The sequence below is a fragment of the Camponotus vicinus genome, unplaced genomic scaffold, assembly GCF_025532165.1.
Source record: "Camponotus vicinus isolate PSW18456_S1 unplaced genomic scaffold, iyCamVici1.0 SCAF_8, whole genome shotgun sequence".
Lineage (NCBI taxonomy): Eukaryota > Metazoa > Arthropoda > Insecta > Hymenoptera > Formicidae > Camponotus > Camponotus vicinus.
In genome coordinates, this window is record NW_028141980.1 from 14,475,439 (window position 1) to 14,487,849 (window position 12,411).

Here is a 12,411-nt window from a genome sequence, read left to right on the forward strand (position 1 = left end):
ATAATTATCAAATAATATAATAATTAATTTTCTCTAATCGAACACATACATATTATTTGCTATTTTTATTTTTAATAAATTTATATACGCTAAATTCGACAAAAACGCTTTCAATAGCACGCTTATCAAAATGAATCTCAATGAATTCTAATAAAATTTCGCGCTTTCGAAAAAAATCATTGAAAGTAGTCTCGTGGTATCGCGTCTCATCGCGAAACGTTCGCGGATCTGTACTAGTGGTATCGTACATCAGCCAGATTGTGCCTCGTTGAAGAAAGTGATTTGATAATGAACTTACGGCGGTGCCGTGCCCCGATGGATCTGCTGCGGTCGACCTCGGCTGGAAAAGAAGAGGAGCAAAATTGGAGCATAAGATAAGATCCGAGGGATTTCCGGCTGCGCGTGGATGAAGGAAAATTGTGCGTTTAAACTACGTGGCGGAGAAAGCGCGTAAGCGAGCGAGGGACGTCGTTTTGCCGGCGAAATCGGGTCTCGGCCGACGGAAATCGACACAGGGCCGTTCTTTTCACGTTTTGCGCCATGTGCACAAATCCTCGGCTTAACGAAATAAAATGAATTTTCTTTCTTGCTTATCCGCAGAATTGTATAAAAGAGAATTTGGAATGTATTAAAGATTCGCTGATAAAGTTTTATGTAGGAATATAAATAGGTTGTACTCGTTTTTATCAACTCGGTTTCAATTTACTTTACATTATAATGAAAAGATTATCCATATTTTAATTTAAAATTTAAAATTTAAATAAGCAGGTCGAAAAAACCATACGAATATCCGAGGCTTAACGCTTTTTAATTTTTTAATTTTTGATACCGTTAATTTCTTTTTACTGCGAGATATTAATTAAAAGCATAGCGAGATAATTAAAATTATACCTCGGCGCGTTGACGGTGTAAGGTCTGCTGGTCGTGCTGGGAGTTTGCGTGCTCGTGGTTAATGGTATGAAGGTATCGACGATGACGTTTGGCGTTGTTACGTGTGCCACGGGATGACTGAGCACGTTTGTCCTGCATTCGTAAGTAAATTAATAAAATCGCTTAAAATCGCGCGATTCCTCTTGTTGATACAACCGTCAAGTTGAGTATCGTCTTTATATCCGGACTTACACAAATAAAAACTAGCGAGACAAGTCTTGAATTGAACGTCATATTCGCAGTTATTTTTATTGATGATTAGATCGAACGCTCGTACAAACATTAGCATGTTTAGATGATTAATCACGATGAGAAGAATACATCCATTAGCAACGACGCGATAAAATGCAATACAAGAAAAAAATTTATTAAAATAATGGCAAAAGTTCAATAAAGAATTATAACTCCTTATCGAGTAACAGTTAAAAATAATATATGTAAGTTATTATTATAATATTGTCTTAAAAATGTGTAAAAGATCTAATAAGAGTGAATTTAGGCCTGGGATAGTTAAAGTTCTCCAATGACAAAAACAATACTTATCATATCTTTAAAAACAATTATTATATAAATACGTTACATGATCAGAAATTATTATTCTAAATATGCGGTAATCATTTAGCGTGTTCTCTCATAATTTTAATTTGCCGAGTAATCGCAAAGACTAATCGATTAACCGAAACAATTTCCTTACCTGAACTGTTGACCGTCAGATATGCGGAACTTGTTTTTATTGAGCTGAGCCTGAAACATAAAAACGAATACTATTCTTAAATACCATTTCTAATCAGAATCAAAACAAAACTGTAACGGGAATAAAATAACGTTGACTATTTCATTCAAATTTTTATTACGTGAAATATATCTTCATACCTGATTTTCGTAGATATCATAATCTTGGACGTCCTGATTGAGATTGTATTTTTCTGCCTCGTTTACGGCAACCTTCTTCGGCTTCTGGTATTGCTTTGTGCTCACTTCGCTAATTTTAACGTTTGGCTGCTGCACTGGCACTGATTGATTAATAGTATATTGATTGTAATCTATATATGTAAAATGATATAAAATTATTACAAATTGCGTTAATAATTACAAAATTAAAATTAATTCTGCTTATTATATTATCTTTTGATATTTTATCATTATATAAACATTATCATATTTCATGTATTTAATATATTTTCGGTAAAAAAATATACATTAAACAAATTTTAAAAAATTAAATATGAATTGAAGTAGAACTGAAGATTTTATTTAGGGGACTGAAGAATATTTTTTTAATTCTTTATATATTTTGTTCGAAATTAGTTTAAAATGCAATCAAATATTTAAAATAATATATACTATTAGTAAACTATTATGAGTTATTATCATGAAAATGTGAAGAGATATATACAAAAAATAACTCAAAAAAGAATATACAAATAATCGTATATAAGTTTTATTGCCTACCATCATCCTTGTAAATAGAAACGTCGTCATCATAGATTGTATAATACGGATAACTTTGATCTGGATCGTTATAGTAAGCCTTAGATAGGACCGGCGCGACAGTCGAGGCCAGAGTTTTGGCAAGTCTTGGCGATTCAGAGGTTGGAACAGGGGTTCTGAAACACAAAAATATAAAATATCACATATAAAATATCACTTTGATGCGATAAAAAGTATCTTAGCTTGTCATTATAATAAATTTTACCCGAGATAAGGCAAAGGTATGATTGTTATACTAATGTAGAATGTAAAAGTTTCGAGGAGAAATCACGGCCAAATTAAAAGTCTTGCCTCATTGCGACAAGCATCACCTTCTCAAGAATGACTTTATTACCAACCTGTAATGAGTCTCGGCTTGGGCACGTGCGCTCACCAGGCTATCCTTTTCTCTCTCCTGAAATACACATGTGACACTTCAATCTCAATGGCCATTTTGGTGTATCATTGAATTGTCGTATTCATTGCTAATTAATTAAATCCAGTTAAACATTAAATGGACGCGGTTATTATTTCCTATTCAATGCCACTTTCTACAAGCATGTCTCGTTAAGGAATTCTCGATGTTGCTCGTAAAATTATTTACGATCTTATTACGCATCGCAGAATTAAGAAATGCGTTCATTATCAAAATCGTTTGGCTACTTATTTAATCATTTATAAAAAAATAAATATATTTATATATATTAATTCTTAATTATAGTATAATTATAGTAATTATAATTGTAATTATAGTTATAATATATTATTTCAGTTCTTACATGTTTTTATTTTAAAATAAAATGTTAAATAAAAGTTTTACGGTATTATAAAAACAAAATTTTTATATCATATTTTTATGAGACACATTAATGTGTCACTGGTATTTTTTTATATAAAATAATTATATTAAATAATTTTTTTATGCAAATAGAGATTTTTCTCTCTCGAATCATGATACAATATAAAATATCTAGAAAAATATTCATTTTTTTATTATTTTACTCTGTTACATTTATTATAGATTAAATAAATTTGTTTAATGTAAAAAACACATTTAAATGTATTTAAAACTTGAACGTTATAGGCATAATATTACACTTGTTTAAAGATGGGGAGGGTATCATGAAACTATTCTATTGGTTATTTTGTAAAAAGTGTAGCGAATACTCTGAGTGCATTTCATGTCAGGCCTCACCGAGATTATATTCCGGCGCAGACCGTCGCGGTCGCGTTGCACTTGACCGATTGTGGAAGGTTGTCCCCGGTACACTCGTTGCTGTCGATCATTCTCGACCTCCGACGCGGGACCGTACTCGTCCTCGTGATAATTCGTCCTGGAATGTTGCCGCTGTCTCAACTGCCTCTCGGTGATCTGCGAGACCGGCGGTGACGTGCTCGTAACCGCAACCGGTTGCCTCTGGATCGGCCGTTGTTGCTGCTCTCGTTGTTGTTGGTCTCGTAATTGTTGTTGCTGTTGCTGTCGTTGCTGCTGTTCTTGATCCTGCAAAGTCTCGAGTTTCGCGGATCTACGACCGCGACGATTTCAATTATCAAAGTAATCGGTTTGATCGTAGCGAAAGAAACATATCTTTCAAAGTGTAAAATTAAATAATATTTTTTAATATATTTAAAAATTGAATAATATTAATTTAATATAAAAATTGAATAATATTTTTTAATAATTATATATTTAAATATTTAATAATATATAATATATTTAATATATAATATATAATATAATTATAATATATAATATTTAATATATTTAATAATATAATTCGTTCAAAAAAAATATTTAGCGATGTTTGTCGTCTTGATATTTATCAAACACAACGAATGTTCAATTTAATATGAAGAATAATTGTATTTAATACATAGATGTATTTAATAGTTGTATTTAATACATGATAAGCGAGATTCTTTCCCATACATCTTCGTACAAGAGTTGCATAAAAAAACATAACAGAAGAGAGAGAAAATAATAAATATTCCCAACTAGAGAGAAGGAATGATCGCAGAATATATAAGTATGTATCTGCTTTCATTTCTACGTCGTTTCGAAACTAACGGTGAAACGTCCTTCCTGTTAAAAATTCTCGCAAGGAGAAAGATGTTGTACATCGGCGATTATATATGATACTGCAGAAATTGTCTTTTGCTGAAGTTTTCTTTTTAAATAGCAAGGACACCCGGAATTCGAGATGAAGCGCAGACGGTTGAGAAATTCTTTCCCGATTACTAGTGTACAATAGATTAATGAATACCCAGCGCGAAATTGCCCAACTTTAGATTTATATAACGAGACCCGACTGCGTTGCACAAAGACTCATTCTCATACAAATTGACCGCACTTCTATTTACACACGTAACGAAGAAGAAGGAATTAATCCTAAGATGTGCAATTGCACACTCACTTTATCTCTCTCGTTATTCCTGCAGTTAACTTCTCTGCAACGTTTGTGCAAGAATAATAAGAATATCGGCGATATGTTGCGAATATATTATACTTTTCTTTAAATATTCATATACTCATTCTAATATAATGATGGTCAATCCGGGATCATTGTGTGTGTGCGAAAATAGCACACTATTGCTTTTTATCGTATTATTTTCTGAACGATATAATAACAGTTTCTCGCAGACGAACTTAAGAATTTTTTTTCTGTACAAGTAGCAATTATATCTTAAATTAAAGTAATCTGCGTTGGAGATTAATGATAATCGAAACGGGGAAAGCAAGTCCCGCGAGAATCTGCAGGCGGAACGAAGTGGCCTCTACGCAACAAGCTCGTCGCGTTTGAACGTATGTTTTACTGACGCGTAAACGTTGTCGATATTTTTTTTTTTAACATTGAGCGCCAGCGAGAGATGCTTATTCGGAGCCGAGAAAACACGAGCTCGTTCTGTCGAAACTAACGGCTTTTTTTTGCGAGTCGCAATCCAATTGCCTTAATCGACCGCGCTCGCGCTATTTTTCTCTTTCTTTTCACTCTCACTCTCGCCTTTTTCTCCCATCGGTTGTGACGTGCGTGGGTGGATGTACACGTGGCGCGCGATTGTTCTGCAATCATGTCGAAAATGAAATCTCGAGCACGGAATGCGAGGCTACTATGCCGCTCTTGTATGCAAATACGCGACGTTCCCATATTTCCTATGCGCTCATAATAGCTTGTTGCCAGAGTAGATTCTAAGACCAATTTTAAAATAAAACGCAAACATATTAATGCAGACCCGATATTCGATGATGATCAAGATACAGGTTCGAATATTGATGCGCAGTTTGAAAATTACGGTTTGCGGTTGTCGGAAGTACTTTCTAAGGTATTCCGACATGAAATATCGAGAGGTGTGACCGGGCAAACTCACCTCTCTAACAGGGGATCCTCCTCGGCCTCCTTGTTAGACGAGTCTCCTTCCGGGCAGCCTACATTTCGCGGCCAATCGCACGTTTGCAGGTCGTGACTGGAAGAAGGCAAACGATTTTTTTTAATTTTTAATATTGATTATACTCATGAGCACGCCTTACCAGCGATCTCACGCGACTTCTCGCGCTTGTCGTGTCATTAAAATTACATTTGCGCGACGCAAGACGTGTCATTTTCAATTTCACTAATGCTTTGTAGCGTCACGACTTTTTATGCAATTTGACACCTTTTCCTCGATTATGCGAATTATCTTACATGCCGGTAATTTTTTTCCGCTACCTGTCGTGTCGATTAATTCACCATGAATAAATGCATGATAAGCGCGAAGCTGTCGCTTCCGGATTATAATTGAAAAATTTTTTTGAATTCTTCAAGATGTAAACAGTATTGATTGTATCATGCGATACACGTTTCCGAAAAGAATAAGCTATAAATTGTCGATCTCTTGTTAAGCTTTTCGTTAAACGACGATAGTTTAATTAAGTGATAAAATGTCCGAACAGTCGGACGGATTTATGCAACTCAACATCGTAGATCAGAATGTTTCCCGTGAATTCTGGACGAACACGTTTTATCATAGAAAGCCGTATTCGGCATCGTTCCTGTAAAATCGCTATCACGATCTTAAGCGTAGTTGGATATCACGTTACCATTAAGCACCTTGGGTTATATCGACTGGCTTGTCACTCGCACGTATCGGGACGAGGTGTGGTTGGCCTGATCGATTTTTTTCCATCAGAGTTACATGCGTGCATACACACATACACACAAACGTGATCCCCTTTTACCGTGCAAATCCTGACAGCGAATTGAAAGTAATCCAGGATCGTATCTGTTCGCGTTGTTCGATTAAAACGGATCTTAAGTGTCCGCGAAGAGTTGTTACTTTTTAGCACGCGATCGATTACTCTATCATGTACTCAAATTCTTTGCAGAATAAGGTAATTTAAAGACATCTCGTTTTCAACGTGTTAACATAAAAATAACTATTCTAGATTAAATAGTTAATATTTTAATGTTTCAAAAATTAAAACAGATGCTTTTAAATCTTTATTTTATAAATATAAAAGAATAGAGATCATAACAAATATAAACAAAAAGTAAATTTGTTTGATAGTCGTAAAAATAAATTGCCCTTTTATGTATATGTTATTATATTAAAAGAAATCTGGGTATTCATGAGGAATTTAGACATTTTGTATAATGTTGTATTAAAATACGATATTGTTTAAAAAAATAATTTTTTAAATAAAATAATATATATGTGCATATATTAATATGTGAATAAATAAATTATAATATATATGTGTAAATAAATAAAACTTAAATAAAACTTAAACACAATTTTTGCAAATAAAATTCAGTTCTTTTATATGTATGAAATTTGTCACACAATTTTCATTAATTTTCTTTTATATTCTCTATAATATTCTTTACACCTCATTTTACCCATTTACTTTGTAATAAAAATACTCATGCAATAGTTAGTTTTGAGATACCAGCTTTCACAATGTTGCTAAATTCTAAAAGCATTGAATCTGCCACGTGAATCGAGATGTCTCCAAAAACTACCTTAGGCATTTTTAAAACAATTATCTCTAGGAGTATTTTTGCAGAGTCCACGATCACGAGTTCACGGGAAAGCGCGATTTCGTTCACGCGGCGAGGAGATCTCTCACGAATCAACGTAATGCAGCTCTGGGAGCGCGGAACGGGTCGGCGCATCCGGCTGTCTGTGTCTATTGCTGCTCAACAATGCGTGCATACTCTCGATTCAACCAATCTAAGCTTAATTTCACTTGGGTCCGCTAATTCGTAGCCATATTAGCCGATCGGCCCACGAGCGCGCATTCGTTTCCACGTTTTTTTTCCCTGAGAGTGTATCTGCCTCTTCATAGCGATAGTCGTCTAAACGCGGTCGTCAACCTCGTGCAATTATATGCCTGCTTGGCAGAAACTCCGTAACGAGCAGAAGAATTCCTTTCATCTTCTATTATCTCGTATGTAATCTGAGAACCTAGGCGAGCTTGATCGTTGAAATCATTACGTTATGTATACATCGCGATTTTATAAATCAAATTACGGACTATGTTTTGACAATGACAAAGTAGTTTTCTGATATAATCTTGTCTACCTATTGATTTAGCATAAAAGAAATTTTACGATTAAGTTCTATAATAAGATGTACATTCCCATATGTGAATGTTGGCGGAATAAAATATGTTTAAACATTTTAAAATAGTAATTTTTTGCAATAAAGTATAAAAGCAATATTATTTTTAAATCATAGTTTTCCATGATACACGAAGAAAATATTATAATAAAATTACAATGTAATTTTTGTAATTATGGAACATACTAATTATGAAACATATAAAAAAAAGAAATTATGATATTTTTTATTCAATAATATAATATTTTAAACAGAAATATTGCAATTATTCAAATATTTTGATGTATAAACAAATGCATAATTTTTATTGTATAATTTATAATTTTTAATGTTGTTATCGATTTTTTTTTCAAGAATCTTAATTTTTTCTAATCTCGTACCTGTACATAAGGCCTCCCGTACATGACTCCAGCAAGGCGCCACCGAAAACACATACATAATATTGCGTGCAATCGCGCGGATGAGGATAGTATCCAAATTCTTCAGGGCACTCGAATTCCAGGGCTGCTTCATTTCTGCTAGCTCTTGCGCTTCTTGGAGTATTTCGTTGGCATCCTGAAATAGTAAAAGATATATTTTAATAAAAGATATATTTTTTAAGTCTAATATTTGAGACATGTATCTCATTGAATTATATAATTCTTAAATCAATTTAATGTCATTTAATGTCATTGTATTATATAAGAGACTAGTATAAAATCGCCTTTTTTTCTCCGAAAATAATTCAATTATCGGCTAAAAATTTACGTCTTAAATCTCTCGTGGCTTTCTCTATTCGATTACACAAATACATACTTTGGATCGGACATGTGTTTGATCCTATCGGAGCTTATGTGATTTCCTGCATAAACTATCCGGTCCTAGATCTCTAAAATTGCGAAATATATTTTTTGCAGCCCGCGTTGCGAAATGATAAAACAAAGAAAGTCGTAGGAGCAGAACGAATTAATAGGCTCCATACGGATGTATAAAATCGGCACGACTATAAGACTGACAAAGATTATTTCATTGTTCCTTATCAGATTATCTTGCACAATAAACTCTTGTAATGCTCTATGAGGAATCTAAAGTATGAACGATTTTTAATAAAATCCACTAATAGTAAAATTTTTATAATACATTTTTAGGTAAAATTATTAAAATAAATTTTCTAAAGTTATTTTTCTTTTTCATTTTGCTTCTTCCATAATTACATTCCTACTTAAGAAATAAATTTTGCAATACTACCAAGTAATAATTTTATTTAAGAATTCAGTATAGATAATTTATTAATTAATTATATTAGAACCTATTATAATTATAAATTATATTATAATTATAAATAAAAAGTCTATGAAAATTATGGTAATTATAGCTACAGTCTATTTATTCCCCGATGTCAAATCTACGCAGACTTGAGTTGTCGAAATGTCATAAACATTTTCAATCTCGAACGCGCGTTTACATGATTGCCTGTCATATATCATCGCATATTGCCTGCCACTCTTTCGCGTTGAAACGCGAATGCGATAAGTGCAAAAAGTGGCGAATTGTGCAATGGAAAAGTAACCGGATTTTTGGTCGACCTTGCGCTCGCACGCACTCACATCCGAACTGCTCGAGTCACGGCTGTTCGAACAACGTGCGTGTTTACGCAAACGCACTACTTACGAGAAACGCTTTTACAAAGATCTCTTACGAAAATCTTAAAGATCGCGAGTATGGTAGAAGATGCGTAAGCGTGCGTCGCGCGTGGAAAAGCCGCAACAATGCCGAGGCATTTAATTTGCCGAACGTGCGACGGCGTATGTACACGCAATGTAGGAGGCCGCAGGAGACACGCACGAGAAAAACGGCGCTCATCTCGCGCATTCCTCGGACTTCGCAATCAAGACCTCTCGCAAGAGGAAGTCTCTTTCCCGGCGAGGTTTCCCCTCTGATTATAGAGCCGACTGATTAATAAGCGCTTCTGGAAGCCGACGTAATTGCAGTTTAATGAGAGCATGCAATCGTGCGAAGGATCGATATTGACGCTCCCGAGAATGTTCGCCAAGAGTAATATTCGATCTTTCAGCCGGCGAAATGTAAATCGACAAAGCGAAAATTAACACAACAAATTGAAGATTGAAAGATGGAATTACGAAAGCGGTGAGGCAACAGTGGAAGATGGGCACACGTATCCGCGTTTTCCGATATCTCGATGGAACGTGAATAGGAACAATAGATTTTCGTTGCGCAATATAAATGCTGTAAAAGGAAAAGATACGAAAAGCGACACACGGATCTCCTAAACTGATATGCCACTATATTTCTCAATCGAATGCTGCATTTTAATAGAGCTGACGTAAGCTTGATTTATCGAAAACCAATAATTTGTGCATTCGTTGCATGTTTATACGCTAAATTATTGATTCGTATTTAAAATTTTTCAATTTCAAAGCTATTTTTAACTTCCTCAGCTAATATATATATATATATATATATATATATATTACATATATTATAGAAAGTTTATACTCTTTTATTTAAATAATCATAATAACAGATTACTTTATTTCATAATATTATTTTACACGGAAATTTGTATGTCTGATTTATTTCTACATTTTTTATTCTTTTTTAAATATAATTTTTATTATATATTTCTATAGATTCTGATGAATATGTTAAATTTAAAAATGAATTTCTTAGATCTCAATTTTAATATACGTTTATTTTATTTAGTTTACTCAAAAGCTTGAAATAATATTATCCAAATTATCATATAATCTGATAGAAAGCAATCTTCATATATGAATGTAAATGTTTATTTTCACTTTTCAGCCCAAAGACAAATTGGTATGTCAATTTTGACATTTTTTTCTCCGTAAGAATGCAATTATCGTTATGGTCGACGGTCTCGCTCTTTCCAGAAATCAGCGTTTGCACGCGTTGAAAACATGAATTACGTATGTTTAAGTGTTAGACTATACGCGTGGGTGCCCAGCCATGTCTACCGACGTGTTTTGAATGCTCGTTTGTTTCCCATATGGGGAACAACAAAACCGAATTATGTAATTACCGTTGAGCGCGATGCACGTGTCTAACGACGAGCAATAACGGATTCGCCCGATACGCGAGCGTGCTATCGTAACGGCGATTAAAATTAGGTAACTAGAATGGGAAATGGGAAAAGAGAGCTCTTAATCGTATTGAGAAGGAGAGATCGTGAATGCCGAGATTGATTTTCAAAGAATGTGACTATAATTAAGCACGCGCGCGTAACCGGAATGAACAGGATACGAGAAAATTAATTACCCTGTTAATTCATGATACCCGGTAGGTAGATATATAATGACGACGAGCGAATACAGCGTGAGCGAATGCATCTATGACTTTTACATGAAAAATTAAAGAATGAGATAGCTGTGTGTTTTTAGCTCTCGGTTCTCCGCAGAAGGCAATTTATTTCTTCTTGCGAGAAAGTGTACGCCAAGTTCGTTTATCAAACTTTTACACTACAAACACAAGCCATTTCGAATACAAACTCATTGCTTTCAAGTATAGTGTGCATATACACATTCACATTATTATGTACTTTGACATTGTCTTCCTGATGGCATTGAGGATATCGATTGGCCGAAGTTATACGGTTATGAAGGTCGTCGGGAAATGTCGGATCGAAGGAAAGAGGCAGATTTGAACACGTGTGATATAAATGTCCTCGACCATACCGGATGTAGAAGGACGTATGTGCGATAATTGACGTCGTGGAATCAATTTCAAGATCTATGATCCCGTTTTTTTCCTCTCTTTCTCTGTCTCTCTCTTTCTTTCCCTTGATCGACAACGCGGCGTTTGATCTCAAAATCTTTCACTCTTTACCTTGACAATCTCGCCCACAAGGTCGTCGAGATGATCCAAAATCTCGCTTCCAATCGCTTTTTATTTACCCAATGTAGGGTTGAGACGTTTCAATGCGAGGAATGCAATAAAGATCGCATGAATATTTTATGTAAAATATTTAGGTGTACATAATAACCAATGTGTCATAAAACTAACATTCCTGCATATTTCTGTCAATTTCAAAAATTTCTATAATATTAAATTAACATTTCTGATGATTAAATTATTATATTATATACATGATTTATTTATTTAATTTTAATAACTGTTATTTTTAAAAGTATTTCCAAAAAAGTATTGAGAATATTTACATTAATTTGCCTACAGTGTGGAATTTGACAGATTTTTCCTGAACTGCTCTTTAATTCTTCTTTTTAGGATATATGTATTTTTATTTATATTACATAAAGAACTATATGTACATAGTAACGTAATTTTCTATCGCGTCGCTGACATTTGACATAAAATTACCTGCGAAATATAATGCAGTCAATTATCTGTACGACTGATGACATTCTAGTGCGTCGCAGAACATCATCTACATCATCT

At 33.9% G+C, this 12,411-nt stretch overlaps 1 protein-coding gene across 5 annotated transcripts in view; it reads right to left on the minus strand.

Annotated features, from left to right (window-relative positions):
• Positions 1-12,411, minus strand: part of Cda5 (Chitin deacetylase-like 5) — a 57,798-nt gene that overhangs the window by 7,630 nt on the left and 37,757 nt on the right. For 3 of the 5 annotated variants that reach the window (XM_083106820.1, XM_083106819.1, XM_083106822.1), the window contains exons 2-10: positions 8,379-8,553; positions 5,767-5,862; positions 3,596-3,926; positions 2,760-2,815; positions 2,383-2,537; positions 1,804-1,973; positions 1,625-1,674; positions 892-1,023; positions 299-340 (exon numbers count right to left, since the gene is read on the minus strand). In XM_083106820.1, the coding sequence (XP_082962946.1) occupies positions 299-340; positions 892-1,023; positions 1,625-1,674; positions 1,804-1,973; positions 2,383-2,537; positions 2,760-2,815; positions 3,596-3,926; positions 5,767-5,862; positions 8,379-8,553 (1,207 nt within the window). The remainder of the gene's footprint in view (positions 1-298; positions 341-891; positions 1,024-1,624; positions 1,675-1,803; positions 1,974-2,382; positions 2,538-2,759; positions 2,816-3,595; positions 3,927-5,766; positions 5,863-8,378; positions 8,554-12,411) is intronic. The other 2 variants (XM_083106821.1, XM_083106823.1) reach the window with 2 other exon arrangements.